This window comes from Pseudopipra pipra, chromosome 11 (genome assembly GCF_036250125.1).
Source record: "Pseudopipra pipra isolate bDixPip1 chromosome 11, bDixPip1.hap1, whole genome shotgun sequence".
Classification (NCBI taxonomy): domain Eukaryota; kingdom Metazoa; phylum Chordata; class Aves; order Passeriformes; family Pipridae; genus Pseudopipra; species Pseudopipra pipra.
In genome coordinates, this window is record NC_087559.1 from 604,672 (window position 1) to 622,980 (window position 18,309).

The window sequence follows — 18,309 nt, forward strand, 5'->3', positions numbered from 1 at the left end:
TAGGTGGTTTTTTGTTCTTGTTGTTTTGGGGGTTTTGGTGGGGTCGTTTTGTCTGTGGGGTGTTTTCCCTGCTGTAATGGTACCTCACAGGGCTGGGCTTTACAAAACTGCGGCTCTTCCTTTGGTCTGGGCAATTCCAAGGGAGAATGTAAACAGTGCCAGCTTCCCTCTTCTGCTCTTACAGCTTTGTTCATCCTCGGGGAAGGAAGAAGGGCACGAACCCATTGCCACACTTCAAAGTTATTTTTAAACCCACCATGAGCCGGTGCCCAGGGTGGGCCCTTGGTGCTGACTGACACTCATTTTCTGTGCCATAAAGCAAAAAAAGCAGGCAATTAAAGATATTTTTTTCAGTATTTTACTCACAATCCTACTAGCAAATAGTAATGTATAAACTTGCCTCTGAATAGCCAAGTTATGTAACTGTATCAATGTAAGACCATGCACTGTCTTACATATGTTACATTAAATACATGTGTAACTCTACAGGACCACATATATCACCTCAGAATATTTAGAAATTAGCATGGAACAAGGCAAAGAATAACAATTAAATTAGATGACTACAAGAGAACAAAACCTGTAAAGCACTTTTGTGAAACAGAACAAATGACATTTCTCAGTTTAAAACTCCGGGTTTCCCATTCAGCTCTGTGGTGTGTCCACGTGTCCTTCCTGAGGGAGACCCGAGGCTTTTACCATGGATGTCCCAAAATATACCCATGAAAAACAACAAAGATTACATTTTCAGCAGCATAAAGTATCTCAAATCTACAGAATTAAGTGGTTATTGACCAATCTGAATCTACTCAATGTTTCTTATATCAGTGCTAATGTTGTCTTGATTTGATTCTGGTAAAATTAAAAAAATCTGACACTGGCAAACATATAGACAGTATTCAAGGCACTTATAATTAAGGGATTTTAACAGTTTTTAGTGTAGAAATTAATTTGATAAGTATGATTATAGTACTCTTTAGTTAAAATACTTTTACTTGCTCATACTAATACCTAAAATGAACTAAGTACTCTACAAAAATAGAAGGTATGAGGCCCTCATGTAAAGCCAGGAAAATATACTATTATAGAATTCCAATGAGAATAATTACATATAATTAATATTTTTTTTTAATATTCCCTGAATTGCACTGTGAATTGTAGCCATTTCTGCACATCATGCCCTATTCCCTGTGCTCAGGAGGCAGCAGTCTCCTGTCTGTAAGCTGAGCTACATGCTCTGATAGTTCTTTTGGTTTATAATAAATCAGTATTTCCCTAGACTGCACAAGTGGAATGTTAGCAATAACACAAATAATAAATGTCATAAAAACAAAAGTGACACTTTCTTAAGGAGGCTTTCACTTGATCATAAATACACCAGCATACAAGCTTCTATTTTTTCTCTTGCATGTGATCCCCGAGGCTGAGTCTGAGGTGCTGCTGCTGGGTGAGCCAAGGGACACCCACCAGGACTCCTGAGAACACCTGGTGTGTGTGGAACCATCAACAGGTCCCCTTACTAGCTTATCTTTGACCCATTGCCAAAATAAATACAACAAATTATATTTCAAGTGTCCTATAACAAAATTAAAGATATTTTAATATACAACAGTATAATGTGAAACACAACGAGAAACCTTAACGACATATAAAGGACACTTAGAAAAAAATAATTCCCCAAAGCATTCCCCTGAAGAACTAAACACCATGTCAGAGGTGCTGACAGTGACCTGGAAGGCTGGGCTTATGTGGTGTCACCTGTGTCACCCCGGGGTAGGAGACACGGGGGCAGAGGAACGTGCCTGAAGTCATCTCCTCTCCTCTGTGCCCAGTGCAGTTCCAGCTGGGATGGAGCTGTGTACAACACGTCTGAGAACTTGCAGAAGAACCCCCCTCTCTGGTAATGCAGTGTTTGGAGTATGTGCACTAAGATCAGATGGAATAGGACAGATTCACTGGAAAACTTCCCCACGGCCCTGAGGATTCCTGTTTGTGGTATGCAGTGGGATAACAGCACAGGGCATTGCTGCCTGGCTACTGGGCAGTGCTTGCTCTGTAACTCCTGGGACTGTGGCTTACTGAGACAAACGTTAGCTGGAGATGTTTTCTGAAACACTGCAAAAGGACTGTAAACTATCTTGACACTTGTTTGTGTTTGTCATTCCTTTTCACCTTGCAGATGAAAAGGCAGAAGGAATTTCTGTGTACAGAGTGGCACTGTGCTTTAGAACAAGTATTTTCTGCTGCTTCTGTGTGATCACTTTTGTTTCTGATCCAAATCTGCTACTTAACCTTACATGAAAAGCACATTTTTACCATCTTTCTAATGAAGAGACAGTCCTTATTTCTTCTTCTAAGCTGGCCACTGCTAATAAATCCATCCAAGTTATGATTCAAAAAGTTCAGAACTGTTTAACTTGTCTTCTTCATACAGCAAAATGTTTTCCATGAGCTTCTTTTTTTGATCATTTATCTGTATTTTCCAAGATGTCTCTCTGGCTAAGGCTGAAAAACAAAATGCCCAAATATTGAGAAAAAAAGAATCCATCTATTGTCTAAGGAATAGATGATAACTCTAAAATAAAAAAACCAACCACCCAAACTAGCTTAGGAAAAATATCTAATAGAAACCCACAAAACATTGTGTAGATTTACTAATAAATTCATAATCAAGGAGAAAAGATGAAATGTTTAGAAGTAGGAAGAAGAACCTAAGCAATCCTGGAGAAGAAAGTAATTTGTGCCTAGTCTGACCCCAGCAGGGCACCTTTACCTTGTGAAGCACAGGAGGAGTCCAGGCTGTCCCGTGCACAGGTGCCCTGGGCAGCAGCTGCTGTCTCTGGGACAACGCCGCCCCTGGCACACGCCGCGTTCCTCTCCTGCAGTCCCTGGGCAGATTTCTCCTGCTTGACCCCGTGACCAGAACCTGCCACCTTTTCTGAAGTGGTACAGCTGTGGCTAGATAGCTCCTCTGTGGATTTTTCTGGAGGATTCCATATGAAACTACTGGACTCATCTGACTCACAAGGGACCCGTGACGTGTGTCCGCAGAAGGTGTCGGGTGCCGTGGCTCCCATGGAAGGGGCACAGGGGCTGGCACTGGACAGGATGGCTGCCTGGGCACTCTCCTCTTTATTCCCCACTGCAGAAGGCACATCCATGCTCAGACTGGCAGTCTCATCATCGGTTTCTTCTGGAGTGTTCATGGAGAAGCCGGACGTGCTGCTTCCACAGATGTAATGCTCTCTTAATTTATTTTCAGCCATTTCCAGAATTTCAAGCACCTGTTTTTAACAACCATATCTGTGAATGCAGAATAATTCCTGTACCCCTGCTTACACATATTCTCCTATGTCAACACTCCCAAAAATAAGTAAGGCATGAATGTTGTCAGCTCCTCGATGACAAGGAGACTGAAATGTTGGTTGTGTATTTAAAATATTACCTCTGCTATGTTAGAACTCTTCTTTCTCAGGCAGAGGCAGATGGCTGAGGCAAAATCAACTGCAACCTCTTCTGGCAAGTGTCCTGCTTTCCTGTCTAGGTATTTGCAGCAGATTTCATTGGCAGCCAGCTTTTCCAAAGTTTTTACTTTGGAGTGTGAGCTTTCTTTCGCTGTTTGAATTTCATCAGCAATCATATCTTTCTGTTCAAAGGAAGGAGATGCATTAGTGAAGGCAAAATTAACACAAGCATTTATTTCTGCCTCAGTCTCTGAGAATGAGTATTGCTATGTTTGTCATTAGTGCTCCTCAATGGCTGGTTCACAGACTGAGAAGGTTTAAGGATCTCCATTCCTGCAGCTGACAGAAATGTTTGTTTTCACAGGAGAGAAAAGGGCAGAGGCTTTCTCTGCATGTGTCCAATGCCAAATTCCCTAAAGCAGGCCCAGCTCTTCTTGGTTTGTGCCACTTTAGATAGGGATGAAAAAGAGCCAACACTTGCAGAATAGCATTCTTGCACAGGCCGTGGTGACATGTTAAAGAAACCAAAGATGTAGGATCTTTGATTTTCTGAACCCCTTTGAACATTGCTGAATTGCTTGGAAATAGTAAGTGATAGAACTGTTGTTCTCCCCTCCAAGGCTTCAGCCAGATGGGAAATCAGGAGCACGTCCCACAGAAGGAATGCAGGTGGAGGCTGCTCTCTGCAGATAGTGTCAATGATTCAGTGAGCCTGGCTGCTCTGGTTGCTTGTGGAAGTAGAATGTGTAGCTCCAACCTCACCTTGGGAAACTCGCCAGATTATCAATTCCAGGCCAGAGTGCAAGACACAAACACCCGATAAACATGATGATGAGCACCTGCAGTTCTCACCCAGCCAGGTTTCCCCACTCAGTGTGGCTCAGAGCACCTCTTTCTGGCACACAGAAAACGTGCAGCTGCATTTCGGCACAAGGCTTTGTCTCTTAAATAAGCACGGATTTATTCTGGAGTTTTTCCTAATACAATCAAGCAGCACTCAGGAGTGTGCTTTGTGAAATGGGAATATCTATTCTGCCTCTGTCTAAAGGCAGGCAGGCTACTGACATTAACAGAGCCTGGATATGGCTCCTAAACATCCCTTCTTCAGGACATGGTACAGCAGATGGCAAATATCAAACTGTATTTAAGTAAAATTAATTTTATGACAGCAACCCCTTTCACTTGTGTTGGTGTCCATTATTCCTGCTGCTTCTTACCAGATAAATTGGGTGTCTGCCTTCATCCAGTGCCTTAAGCCCCGACAGTACCTCTGCTAAGACCTAGAAAGTGTATTTGAAAGATAAAACAGTTTGTTCAGAATGAATTACAATTTTAAAAACTAGTTTTGTAACTAAAGAAATATTGAACTGCCAAGGCATTTTGATATTCTATTTTTACTTCAGATGGCTTAACAATGCCAGCTCTGGGCATTCATGAGACTTTAGAACTACCTCCAGAGCCAAGTCCAGATTTTATAGTTAGGTACAATAGACACTGTTGAGACAAAAGGATGAGAAGAAAGTCAAGCTAAATGTAGATAAGAAATCACACTGAACAGAGTAACTTCTTATTTAAATGAAACACTTGGAGACAGGTGACATCACAGACTATCAATTATTTTTGTTGAAATTCCAGATTACAGGTGATGTTTGTAGCAGCTCATGTGGCAATTCTGCAAGAATTCTGAGAACTTTTTATAAACAATAAGCACCAATATTTTTTTTTGCTAGAAGGAACACTTGTCTGTTGTTCAAAAGATTCACCTCACTTTGCCACAAACTGAAGTATATTTGGAGTGTGAACATAATTAAAACCAGGATTTCAACACATTCTAGAGCCAGCAATTATGATATGAAATTGCCAGCAAAACAACCACATGAGGCACTTGTTCTTATATCCAATTTCCTGTCTAGAAGCACTGAAGAATGCAATAGAGCATGGAAAAAGGAACCATACCACACCACAGCTGAATATATCCACTTTTTCTGTTAACTTCCCATGTCTGATAAAATCTTCTGGCAGGTAAGTAAGAGAAGCTTGTAGGACTTTGGTTTTCATCACGGCATATTCTGATTTTTTATCGGCAGAATGCAATCGCAGGCCAGAATGTCCAAGCTTTGGCGTAAAGTTTTCATCCAACAAGACATTTGAGCTGTGATAAGGACAGAGAAATAACATTATTGGTCAAGTTGTTACTTTAACTTGAGGCAAAGAATTAGTTTTACACTTTTCAAGTTAAGCACTGAAAGTGTCCAGCATTTTGCCTGCTGCGTAGGAGTGGAAGGTAGAAAGGAAGAAGGGGAAGAACAAGCACTCAAAAAATTATTTCAAAAGAATATACTTCCCTCATTTAGGAAGGAGAAACAGGTTAAACAAGTAAGGGTAAAGGCCCTACAGAACAAGGGACAGCAGAAAATACTGCAAATGGATTTCCAAATTGCATGTTTTAGTCATTACTATTAAAGAAATCCTGGAATTATCAAGTGACCAAGGAAGTGCTGATATACCAAACCCCCCACCTTTTGATATTCCCATGAAGAATTCCAAAATTATGTAAATACTCCACAGCTCGGATGACTCCCACAGAAATGCTAATTCGCATCTCCCAGGTCAGTGGAGCATAATCATCCTGCAAGGAAGGGAGAGAAAAATCTTTATTTTATAGACTAAAACATGGTAAGACATTGGTAGCTTTGAAAACCAAAGGTTTAGTCTGAGTCCCAGTCAAGACTCCAGGGGAGAGCTGCAGCCTTTCTGGTGCTTGCAGTCCAGGTATTTGGGCACCCTTTTTTTCCGGCTGTTTCTCGGAGTCCAAAGAGCTGCGGTTTCCACACAGTAGCAGGGCAGGACTTGCAGTCACAGGTAGATCACAGACCCAGGTCATTGCTTACCTGGCACTGGAGCTTGTTTTGCAGGGAGCCATTGGGCAGGTATGGGTATATCAGACAGTGCAGGCCAGTTTCCACCGAGAAGCCCAGCAGCTGCAGAATGTTGATGTGACAGCACCTGCAGGCACAGATCAGCAATCGTTTGCAAATGAAATAAGAGCAACACAGAAAAATACATCCTGAGCTGGACTAAGTTCCTAAGTTCAAGGCAACTGGAATGGTGTGCTGCAGCTGGAAGCACAGTTGGAAGCACAGCAGGGCCCCGGGCATGGTGGCAGAGCACTGCCTGAGCAGGAGCCCAGGGCAGCACAGCCCTGCCTGAGCAGGCAGCGGGGGCACGGAGGGGGCACGGAGGGGGCACGGAGGGGGCACGGAGGGGGCACGGAGGGGGCACGGAGGGGGCCCTGCCCACCCCAAGGGCTCAGAGCGGCCGTGCCAGCGCAGGCACAGCCCCGGGCCCTGCTGCTCCCCCAGGGCTCCCATGAGGCAGCGCAGCAGCCTCGTCCTGCCTGCACAGAGCCACAGACACCCCCAGGGCTGACCAAACACCGCCGGCAGCAGGACAGGCACCACTGCCCCTGAAACACAACCACTCACCGAAAGCAAATCTGCACTTCCGTGTGAAAGAACCTCTGGGTAGAATTTGGGCTTGTGCATTCCAGCTGAAAGATGAGAACGTGCAACACAACGTCAGTCGTAATTAACAAGGTGCTGCATTTATACAGATCTGTTAGCCTCTTGCTGCTCAGCTACTGCAGGCAACAGGCAAGTACCACTGATGGCAATGTTAAGTCAAAGGCAATAATTAATTGAGAATTAGAACAAAAACATTGTAAAGACACCCCGATGCAATCATCAGTGCCAGCTACTCCCATGGATAGAGTTAAATATCCATCACGTGTGTTTGCTGGATCTAGGTTTACTTATTTACATAATTTCCTTTTTATCTCCTCTTGTGTAGCCATTCCGGTTCCTTGCCCACACAATATTAAACAACAACTGCTAATAGGAAAGAGGTGTTAACAACATATCCCCTTCTAGAAAAAGGTGCAGTACTCACCTCTTTCAGTCTTTTGATGACATACACTACGTTGTTCCTCTGACCTTTGTAGACATCTGCAAAAGTACCTTCACAGATTCTGTTCTTGTCACTGAAACCATTCGTGGCATTAGTAACTTCCCTCTGGGCCCACAGGAGACTCCCGCTGGGGAGATCAGCCATTGTCTCCTGCTGAGGAGTAGAAGAGCTGCAAGGCTACACATATGTAGAAGAAACAAGTTTATCTCATGAAAATCTGCATCCTTTTTCCTTCTTTCAGTGTCATATTTTATTTTCCAAGATTTATGCAGTCACTGTGATTGCTGAACGAAACTGAAAGGTACTGTGCAATCACTCCTTAGGGTGTAGGTAATACATAATGTTGTTATGATGTAAAAATTTTGCATTGCAGAAGCGACTTGAAATCAGTTACCAATTTGCATTTCCACCTTTCCCAGAAAACAGATTTAGTTTTGTTTAAAAGTCCATATATTTATGTGATGTTAGTTTAAGCTACAAAAAATAGTAATCTTTATGGCTATGAGACAGTTGGATAAGAAAGTGGTGTCCCTCATAATGTATTTATGCTCTAGTAGGAGCTTCACATTTACTTCTGGAGCACCTGGTGTCGGTTTCACAATAATTTTTTGCTTCCAGTGTGGCAAGTCCTAATACCAATTGTAATTAGAGTTTCACTGTAGCCTAATCATGCAACTTTCACAACCTTAATGTGCACCAGATTTGAGGAAACAAAGCATTAACTCTTTCTCAAGAAACTCTGAAACTACTGCACTCTTTGAGGTAATCTACTCTCCTGGCTGGTGCTCCTGAACCATGTTACTGTGGAAGAGTCTAAAGCCTCAAACAAAATAAACCACAGAAAACAACCGTGATGGGAGCAGAGTGTGCCCACGGATCTGGGAAACACCCTGAGGACAGGACAGATCTAGCTAGACAGTCTGAAAGACAGGAGAGCTGTGGGGAGGCAGGGACAGGAAATGTGTGCTGAAATCGTGAGGAACATGAGGAAAACTTTTCCCACAGAAATGGTTAGGCACCCGAACAGGGGCTCAGAGAGGTCATGGAACCTCCTCCATCCTGGTAGATTTTCCCCTGTCAGCTACACAAATCTCTGGATAGCAACACTTAAATTCAATACTAGCCCAGTTTTGAGCAGAAACCACATTTTAAGTATAAAATGAAACTAAAAGATGTATGCAGTTCTGCCTGGTCAATGCTAACTACTGCCCTGACCCGTGATCACACCAGGAATGGTAAGTCCTCTGTAAAATCTACACTGGAGAGCTCTTCAAACTCAGTTGTTATTTGTGGGCATGTTATCTCTTCCAAGCTATGCAGTATGCAATACTGTACATTTTTCCCCTCACTAGTCCTTCACTGGCAAAGACAGATGTAAACCATAAGGAGTCCAATTGAAGCATTAGCACTCTATTCAGTCCAAACCCACTGTAACTGAGCCCCACATTTTCACTAGGTCTATGGCTTTTTGTACAAGTACGGGGATAAACTCTTAACTAAAAAAACACAGGATGTCATAAAAGCAATTTTCCTTCTTATAGTCAGTGAATACTAAGGGAATTTACCTTCACACTTGATGAGACAGGAGGACTGGACTGTAGGGAATTCAAAAGGTCTCTCGGGGGAGGTGGTGGAGCAGGGAGGGAATACAAGGCTCCTTCAGAAACAGCACCTGAAACTGAAATAACAGCATTGAAAATACACCTTATTTTTATAATACCACAGCCCATGACTAACTATAAAGGTCTGGGAATTACGAAGGTCTGGGGTATTTTGTTGAAGTTCCTGACCAGGGATAATCTCTGACAAGCTGTGAAATGCTGTGTGAGGACAGGGAGCTCTCTTCCTGGTTCCTGTTTGCAGGAAGACTGCGCAGCTCTCTCCAGGGCTGGCTGGGGACACGGAGCTCCCTGTGTCTCTGCTGTTGCAGATGTTCTCCCACATATGTGCTGGGGTTCTCTCCTTCCCTCTCCCACACAGAGGGGCTGCTGACCCCTGTCTGGTTCTCTGCTGGCCTAGATTTATTGTGCACAGAGAGAAAGACATGGGGCAGGAAATGCATGCACTGGTCTAGTCCTAGGGAGCCAGGATGAGACCACGGCGGTCAGAGACCTGGGATCCTGAGATCCCAGGGGACAGCCAGCCAGCATCTCTCAAGGCCAAAGGAGCCATAGGAAGGAGGACCAGGAAGCAGCGTGCTAAAGTCAGGAATAAACAGGATACAGCAGTGCTAGGAAAAAGGCAAACACTGCAGTGTGCCCACTGTGGAGCTCAGTGTCGTCACTGTCCGACCCGAACAGACAGCATCCTCAGCTGTGCAGTCACTTCATGTCAGAGCCAATTCCCAGTCTGGGACTGTACTTACTGCCTGCTGAGTCTGGTGATGGCAACACGCTCATCTCGTTTTCTTTCTCTCTCCTTTGGCCTTCTGTGGGAGGTACAGATGTGATCTCCTGTTTGGGGGGCTCTACTGGCTCCTTTTTCTCAGGGCTGGTAACGTTAGAGGCAGATGTCCCTTCAGCACAGAGCAAAGGCAAGATGAGGAAACACTTTCCTATACAAAACTATTTGCAATGAATACTCATATTTCTACTTATGGAATAGAAAGAAACACACCAGAGACAATCTAGGAAAAACATAAAATTGGTCAAAGCTCAAGACTTACTGGTATCTAAGGGAAAATTAAAGGCTGAATTACCAATTCATTACAACTCTAACAGATCCTGTGCTGTACATAGCTTGGCAAAATCTCAGTCAGGCCTGAAAAAAGCAACTTGAAATCAGGTTAAAAGAATGACAAAGATGCTTTTGGTGTACAGGGACTGGAAAAACATGTACATATGAGGGAGAATTATTCAAATGAGATTAGGCTACAGTTAGGATAGGAACAAAATAAAGTACAAAAGTTCAAGATACTGTGATATAGGAGGCTGTCAGAAACTCCTGAAGAAGCATGTGAATTCTTATCTGTAAATACATTTAAAACTGAGGTTGAAAAGGAGCCTGAAAATGACCTGTGTGCACTAGGGGTGATATAAGGCCTGTCTACTCCCTGAGAACAACATTTTGCTGGTTGTAGCTCTAAACTTCTGTTTCTACCAGGTACCTTTTATCAGCAATACATTCAGCATTTTCTTAAAAATCAAAATTAATGTTTTATTTTTACATAAAGTAAAATAAGCTCAAGTATTATTACATGGGGGTTTTTGTCCTGTTGTTCTATCAGCTTTGTATCTTAAGCACAGTGGTGACCTCAGAATCAAACATGCCAGGCCTCTGTTTGCATCTGAAATCAGGTAACAGCTTTGTGTTCTTTGATTTGTACAAGCACTAATGGTAGAAATGGGCATGTTCTGTTTGGGGTTTGTATCTACTTTCTTTAATGCCACCTATGAATTCAGGTTTGAATGAAACTAGGTCTGAAAATTAAAACTCAGAACACTCAGGTATGTTTGTTACTGTGCCAGAATGCTATGAAATCCCAAATTTACAGATTTTGGAAATTAGCCATCGAGCAGTCTGCAGGCCTTTAGTTAAAACTGACAGTTGGCATTTTCCTCCTGTAGTTTAACCTAGAAGCCTCAAAAGTTAGACTCTCTTCCCTCATTCAACCTAGTTTTCAGGGTTTCTCATGACTTTTGCAACTTCCTGCACATCAGATAAACAGGGCAGCACTGCAGACCAGGTTTGGGCACAGGTTTTAACCTGTCTCCCTGGCACCTCTCTAAGGGTCCAAGATGGGCACTACAAAGATGAACTGGGGGAACAACTGAGTCCTCCTGTGTCACCTCTTCCCTCCCACCACCAATTTTACTTAGAGAGAAGAAAATCACAATCAGTGGAGACATTTTAGAATTTGAGGATGTGACTCCCAACAAAAAGTTTCTTCAGCTAGCAAGGGAGATGTCCTGGGGGTAGGGGCTGGATGCTGTGAGGAGCAGCAGAGACCTGAAGGAGAAAGGGGCAGCTACTCACAGTCCAGGATGACCTGAGCTGCTCGGTAGAGCTGCAGCCCTTGCAGCAGGTCCAGGAGCTGCTGCACTGTTGCCAGCCTCACTCCCCACCACCACATCAGCTCCCTTGTGATGCTGATCCCTGTCTTCTCCATGGACTTGATTTTCCGTAGCTCTGTTTGATCAGTGATCACGTAAGAGGCTGGTGGGAGAGAACAGATATTGCTGTTTAAAAATTAGAGAAAACTAGCAGGGTAAGCAGGTAAACAAGCAAGTTCACTTTTGCATTTGCACAGTTTTAAAAGGAAGGATCACAATAAATTAGCTAAGCACAAAGCAAATTCTGTTCCAAAGTAAGATATCCCTTTTCTTCCTTCTACTATTCTGGAAAAAATGTTGTTATATCATAGACACTCGAAAAGAAACCCCAGTTACACTTTTCAGCATATTTTCCCTGTAATCTTCTTTCTCCTTAGTTCTTTGTGTACCAAAGTAAGTTCAGATTAAATTCCTGGGGTGATTCTCCCAAATCAGGTGACAGCAGTCAGTGGTGTGGCTGCACTCCTGCCTGCATTCCTAAATCCCAGTGCTGTGGTGAGCCAAACAGTAACTGAATCACCTGGGTGTTAGTTAGGTGCTGATAAAGCTATCAGGGAGACCCAGGCAGTTTTAGGAGCAGGAGATCCCGTGCCAAGGCTGACCCTACACACACATGCTGGTCACCCCCTGTGCTCTTCCCATCTCGCTTTCCCACCCGAAACCCCCCTCCCCTCCCAGCGCTGCCCTCCCTCCCACACACCCGGGGCTGTGCCTGAACCAGAGGGGCCGAGGGCTGCGCTGTGCGTGTGGAGACAAAGATTCCCGAGTTCCCACCCCAGCTAGTTTCAGAAGGACGTCAGAAATACAGTTTTATACATCTGAAAGGAGCAGAGATGAATCCCACCTACATCAGGAAGATTAACTGGGGTAAGAGCTTATTCAGCAGACAGTTAGGGAAGTCTTGAATGAAATTAAATCATGTCAAATAAAGGAAGGTATGCACTAAGAAAAGATTCAGGTTAGAATTGTCTGGACTGGGATACAGACCCCCCCCCCAAAAAAAAAACCCAAAACGAACAACTCAGGGACTACGTTTTCTGTACTTTTTGACTGGACATGGCCAGGACCAAGAAAAATAGGGACATTATGAGGAGATAAAGTATAATGAAAAGAAGGAAGAAAGAACAAACCAGAACATCTGACCAGATGTGAAGGATGTCGTGAAAACAGGCAGTGAGAAGTGGCAGGAGTCGCAGCGCGACTGGAGAGCGAGGGGAGGGAGCCTGGCTGCCAGGGAGAAGCCAAGGGAACACAGAAATCTGGAATGCCACCTCTGTTCGAAAAACAAAACCAGATCGGTGCCCGGGAATTCCCTGTCTCCAGGATATGCTCTGCCGAGCGCTGGGAAGGGCTCGGCCGTGGGGTCCCAAAGGCGCTGCTGCCTCGTCCCCGCCCCAGCCCGCGCCCTCACCGAACCGCATCCAGTCGTAGTCGCTCAGGCAGTCCATCTTCTGGCAGAAGTCCTCCAGCACCCAGGCGGGCATGCTGTGGATGTACAGCGCCGGGGCCGAGCCCGCCCTGGGGGCGAGGGCCGGCGGCTGCAGGGCCATGGCTCCGCGCTCCGCTCGGCCCCCTCAGCCGCGCATGGTGCGCGCCCGGGATCGCCGCTCTCGGCCTCCTCCGCCAGCTGCCGAGGCGGATTTTCTCCCAAAGCTTCCTCTTCTCCGAGACCTGTCCTCCCGGCCTGCCCCAGCCCGGCTGCGGGGGAAGGGCCAGCCACACAACGAGCGATCCCCGGCAGGCTCCGACCGCAGCGCTGCTTCCTGCTCCGCCTGACGTCAGGCCCAGGTGCAGATCACATTTTCCTTTCCGTGAGCGGGTATTGCTCCAGCCTGGTTGCCAAAGCGCGGGCTTCACGTGACGGAGGCCAGAGCCGGTTTCCCGAGTGTTGCGCAGCCGGCACAGGCCGTGTGGGAGCGGGGCCCGCGCAGCGCCCGCCCGGGAACCGAGCCCGGGACACTCATCCCGGGACACCGAGCCCGGGACACTGAGCCCGGGACACCGAGCCCGGGACACTCATCCCGGGACACCGAGGCCGGGACACTCATCCCGGGACACCGAGCCCGGGACACCGAGCCCGGGACACCGAGCCGGCGGCTCCTGCCCCCCGCGGGCACGGGGGTGTGAAAAGGGATCCCCTGGAGCTGCGCCAGCCACGCTCTCCACCGGGCTGCGAGACAAAGGTCTCACGGGGGCTGAGAAAGGAACGGCCACCACCAGAGAAGGCACTAAAAGTGCTCCCAGCGTTTTCCATCACTGCAGCACACGGGAGCTCACTCATTACCACATGTGGTACCGTGGCAGATGCAAGGAGTGAGAACTAAAAAACATCAGAAGTGGTCAGAGGGCCAGGTCTTGCTTGTCAAGGATGAGGTTTAAAGTATGTTCCTAAAAGCAATTTTTCTAATTTTTTTTTAATTTAACCTGCTTTCGATTAAAATATCTAATTAATTAATTAGCCAGTATAATTGCTACAAATACTTCTGCCAAAACGATCTACCTGGAGAACCTTCCTGCTGTACCTCTGCTACCACAGAGTGCCCACAATACCTAACTGAAACGATCCCTCTTTCTGTTCCTGTTGTTGGTGTTTAGCCCTAGGTCTACATTTAAATGAACTGAAATCAGTGCTGTAACTTTTGAGAGCTTTTAATTTACTATTTCTTTGTACTCTGCATATACATAACAGTACAACTAACTCTCGTTTTCAGTATCAAACCTTCAAACTTTGGCAGTTTTTTACACTTCTGGCCTAAGAAATCATGAACCTCTCAAATACTACTCAAGTAACAACGAATTTCTTAGCCCATATTAGCAGGGAAAAGCTGAAAAAATGGGATATTGATAAAGCTATGAGGTCAAAAGACAGAAAAAAACCTAAACAAAAATATCCAAAGTGTATTATTATTTAAAATATGACAACTCAAAGACTGCCTTGAGATGAGCTGTTTTAGCAGTAGTACCAGTTCAACAATAGTTGCATTTATGGGGTTTTTCCCTCCATTTTCCCTGCTTACTGTCCCTCTGACATACATCTATATTCTGTCGTGGGAAGACAGAGCATCTCTGGAAGTGATGTAAGATGAGACTGAAATTGTGTTGCAATAAACTGGATAAAAGCAGGAAGAAAAGACACTTCTTCCCCTTGGGTACTAGAAAAACTTGTGAAACCTTTTAGACTATTTGCCTCAGGGGAAAATGAGGGGAAAGAACACGTCCAACTCCATGGCTGGCTTCAGTTCTGCTCCCAACATTACATGTAATGCAGGGTCTTACAGGGAAACTGGAATGACTTTCCAAACAGACTAGAACAATCCTGTATATTCATGCAGTTCAGCCTTCCCTTTCCAACAGCGTGGTGTGGGCAGGACTCTGAACTGCTGCGGGCTCTCCTGGAGCCCATGGACACATGAGAACCATTTGTTATTTCTCCCCTTCAGCTGTGCCTCACCACTTCCTGCCACAGCAGAGCCCTGGGGCTGGCCCTGAGCCCTGGCTCTCACCACTGCTCCAGGATGCCCACTGAGGTGGGGCTGGGACTGCCTGAAACCACCCAGTGTTAGTGAAGCTGCCACAAGTCAATGACGACATTCATTTATTGCTAATGCAGCTGAGTAACTAGTAGGAGGCTCCATTTCCCAATGTTCATGTCTTAGAGCCACATGGGGTTTCTCCAGCCTTTTATTCTGACCCAAAGGAGCATTCCAGAACAGAAAAATACACTCTAATAAGCAACACGAGATCACAGACCCCAGCCAGCTCAGAAATACCCAGAACGTGTGTGCCACGTACAGATCTGTTAAAGCCAACATCTAATGCCAACTCTGTTACAGGAAAAGCTAAGGCCAAGCAGGCCAATTTTCTGCCAGGGCCCAGTGGAACTGCCAGGCTCATCGAAGTGCAAGGCCTCAGGAGGGAACCTCCTCCTGGGTATGGGCAGGGCAGACCCTCCCACCCTCAGCCTCCCTGGGGCACTGACCTGTCTGCTCCCGAGGCCCATATGGGCACCCTTTCCCTTCAGAGATCTATGAGAGGTGGTAAGAGCAGAACTTGCCATGTACTCCTTCTGCCCAGACACTGCCCAAAGCTGTGCTGACAGGTCTTGTGAGCCACAGCACAGTCCTGCAGCAATGGGCTGGGCAGGTTGTACAGTCCAAAGTGCCTGTTACTGATCAACCACGACTGTCCAAGTATCACAGGGATACAAACACACAGGCACTGTGAGGTACCTGACAGAATCAGTCAGAAAGGTAGTGTGGATTTTTATGTCAAAGATCAGTTCATACACTTCAAATACGTAAGAAAGACAAGTCAACAAATAGGGGAGACATTCCATACTTACAGAATACATTGAGATTCTCAGTTTCACAGCTGCTCCCAGAATGTACAACTGCAAACAAATGTATGCACAGACATAACCTGCTGTGATCTCCTGCCAGCCTGCTTCTACCTGAGCAGCACCACATCTGTTACTGGTGGAAAATTCATGTGTCTGCTGAAACTATGCTGCTTTCAACTCTGTGCATTCACACAAGGACACATTTCACTGAGGTGTGGGGGACAGAATATGGGCAAAGAAATGCTATCTCTCTTTCTCCAGCCTGCCACAAAGCATGGCCCTGCCTGTGAACTGGCTGTGTGAGCCCATACAGCCCCTGTTGGTCCTGAGGAGACAAGCCCAAAAAGGCCCCCCACTATGACTTGGACCACAGCACTGTGATGGGAAGAGGCAGGACTCAAAGCATCTACCTCCTGTGAACCCTGTACAGGCTGCTGGGAAAGCAGCTGCGAAGGACAAAGGTGTCCCAAAACTAGGATCTGGTCTCTGTGGCTGAGATCAGCCAGGCAAGAATCCAATCATGAAGGCAAATAAGGCATTCAAGGTATGATATGAGTAAAAACGCGTCAGCTGCAGTGCAGATACAACGTGGGTTTGTATAAGTGCAAAGGTAAGAGGCAGAAAAACCCCAAGCCTTTACACATCATTTTTCCACCAACATAATGTTTGTCAGGTCTTCAGGTGGTACTGGAAACCCTGACATACAACCCCCCACGCTGTGACCCACAGGCACATCGAGGCATGCATGACAGGGAAATTCCATCAAAACAAATTACTCAAACAAAACCGGTGTTGATCTGCCACTTAGAACCATTAGTCTGGGTTAAATTAATCCTTGGTGTAATTTCCTTTCCAATACAATGAGAGTTGCTCTGTATGAATAAGTTCCATATAGCTGCCCTGATCTTACATCCCTACGCAGTGTCCAAACTTCTGAGCTTCATCCGCGCGAGGCCTCCGGAGCCGTCAGCTTGTGATACACGTAACGAGGAACAAACCTGAACCATCACAAGCTGGCACACTCCAGGTGCTGTTCAGTCTTTGGGATCTGACTTGCCATCACCAACCTAACTGAGTTTATGTTCCAGAACTTGAAATGGAAGCATCGGTTCTTGGTGTGTTTCCTGGTGACTCTCGCTGCTCAAACTCGGTGGTTTGCTATTGAAGAGTCTGAAGTGAGTAATCATGTTATTCCAGAATTCCACTGCTCAACGGTTCACTCCTCTCCAGAGAAAGCCGCTGAAGATCCTTTGAAATATCTGGATGATCCTCCAGCTCTTCATATAATGACCGAACAATGTCCAGTTTCCTGTAGTCCACCGGGCTGACCAGACTGCGCACGACCTGCAGACATCTCTCCTTCAGGGTGAACACTGGGGTCAAACAAAACACGGCCTCGTCACGAGGGCTCTCAGCTGCTGCTCCAACATCCACAGTGCAGCTCTGAGCGCATGAACACAGAGCACAGCCCGCAGCAGCGTCACCCACCACAGGCTGGGCTCACCAGAGAGGGGTGGGACGTGGTTCCTGCCATGAGGCACCTATGAAACCCCTCACAGATCCTTTACAGGAGAGGTCTGTCCCTAGCTCTACCCAGCACCACAGCTCTACCCAGAATCCCTCACCACCTCTTCCTGTGTCTGAGCAGGTTTACTTCTGATTTCTCACTCATCCTTACACTGAAGTTCAAAGAGACTAAGTTCAGAATTTCCCAGGGCACATGCAGGGCTGTCCCTTACCTGGCAGTGTGATGTCAGCTTTGGTCACGTTGGGGGCTACCACAAACAGCTCCTGCTGGTTGACAAGGAGCCCATCGTTGGTCCCTGCATCTCGGAACAGCCAGAGGTGCCCTGGGAGGGAACAAGGGGGGAATGCATCAGTTATGGCACTTTTTAATGAGCAGCTCTGAGGGGCACTCGCGAAGGACTGAGCTGTATCTGTGAGGGACCGAGCTGCTCTCCAGCTGAGCTCCCTGTTCACCACCACCACGGCCTTGGTCACTGGTGTGAACCGGGAGGGGAAAGGGAAAAGGGAAAAAGGGATGGAAGGAAAAAGGAAAGGAAAAAAGAAAAGGAAAAAAGAAAGGGAAATAAGGAAAGGAAAAAAGGAAAGGGAAGAGAGAAGAGCGGAAAGAGGAAAAGGAGGATAAAAAAAGGAAAAGAAGAAAATGGTGAACCCCACCGCTACCATCTCAACCACCTGGGCCCCGCGACGCCCCAGCCCGGCCCGGCCCGCCCCGCCGCACCCACCGCGGTAGCTGCGCATGACGCGTCCGGTGCGCGGCTTCAGGACCGGGTAGCCCTGCGGCAGGCCCTCGAAGTCCAGCCAGACGGGCAGCACGTGGCGGGGGCTGTGGTTGTTGAAGACGACCTCGGAGAGCTCCCGTGTCTTCTCGGAGCGCAGCGCGGGCCCGGGGCCGCCCGGGCCGCTCACGGACCCCGGCGGCGGCTCCATCCTGCCCCGCCCCTCGCGACACGCGGCCCCGCCC

The 18,309-nt window shown here is 46.5% G+C and overlaps 2 protein-coding genes across 5 annotated transcripts; both read right to left on the reverse strand.

Moving 5' to 3' along the window:
- Positions 1–342: 342 nt before the first annotated feature.
- Positions 343–13,447, reverse strand: IRAK2 (interleukin 1 receptor associated kinase 2). 4 transcript variants are annotated; one of them, XM_064667094.1, is made up of 14 exons: positions 12,894–13,000; positions 12,626–12,755; positions 11,406–11,585; positions 9,796–9,945; positions 8,996–9,108; positions 7,413–7,607; positions 6,950–7,014; positions 6,356–6,470; positions 5,984–6,093; positions 5,421–5,616; positions 4,682–4,744; positions 3,446–3,646; positions 2,774–3,284; positions 343–2,505 (listed from the first exon to the last, which is right to left on the reverse strand). In XM_064667094.1, the coding sequence occupies exons 3-14, from the start codon at positions 11,536–11,538 to the stop codon at positions 2,387–2,389; spliced, it is 1,971 nt and encodes a 656-aa protein (XP_064523164.1). In that variant the 5' UTR covers positions 11,539–11,585; positions 12,626–12,755; positions 12,894–13,000; the 3' UTR covers positions 343–2,386. The 4 variants fall into 4 exon arrangements, with proteins under 4 accessions (XP_064523164.1, XP_064523163.1, XP_064523162.1 ...); XM_064667093.1 differs by lacking the exon at positions 12,626–12,755 and having other exon boundaries at positions 7,413–7,580; positions 12,894–13,447; XM_064667092.1 differs by lacking the exon at positions 12,626–12,755 and having other exon boundaries at positions 7,413–7,583; positions 12,894–13,447.
- Positions 13,448–15,060: 1,613 nt separating this feature from the next.
- Positions 15,061–18,290, reverse strand: VHL (von Hippel-Lindau tumor suppressor). Its single transcript, XM_064667103.1, has 3 exons — positions 18,071–18,290; positions 17,561–17,671; positions 15,061–17,194 (listed from the first exon to the last, which is right to left on the reverse strand). The coding sequence occupies exons 1-3, from the start codon at positions 18,273–18,275 to the stop codon at positions 17,010–17,012; spliced, it is 501 nt and encodes a 166-aa protein (XP_064523173.1). The 5' UTR covers positions 18,276–18,290; the 3' UTR covers positions 15,061–17,009.
- Positions 18,291–18,309: the final 19 nt, after the last annotated feature.

What these genes read in the sequence shown, in the direction of transcription:
- IRAK2 (XM_064667091.1), bottom strand. Translation starts at nt 13,032, where the DNA reads ATGGCCCTGCAGCCGCCGGCCCTCGCCCCCAGGGCGGGCTCGGCCCCG. An exon ending in TCATCAAAAGACTGAAAGAG is followed by an intron (nt 7,015 to 7,412) that starts GTGAGTACTGCA and finishes CTCATCTTTCAG; the next exon opens with CTGGAATGCACAAGCCCAAA. An exon ending in CTTCATGGGAATATCAAAAG is followed by an intron (nt 5,617 to 5,983) that starts GTGGGGGGTTTG and finishes TCCTTATCACAG; the next exon opens with CTCAAATGTCTTGTTGGATG.
- VHL (XM_064667103.1), bottom strand. Translation starts at nt 18,275, where the DNA reads ATGGAGCCGCCGCCGGGGTCCGTGAGCGGCCCGGGCGGCCCCGGGCCC. An exon ending in CGTCATGCGCAGCTACCGCG is followed by an intron (nt 17,672 to 18,070) that starts GTGGGTGCGGCG and finishes GTTCCCTCCCAG; the next exon opens with GGCACCTCTGGCTGTTCCGA. An exon ending in AGCTGACATCACACTGCCAG is followed by an intron (nt 17,195 to 17,560) that starts GTAAGGGACAGC and finishes GTTTGACCCCAG; the next exon opens with TGTTCACCCTGAAGGAGAGA.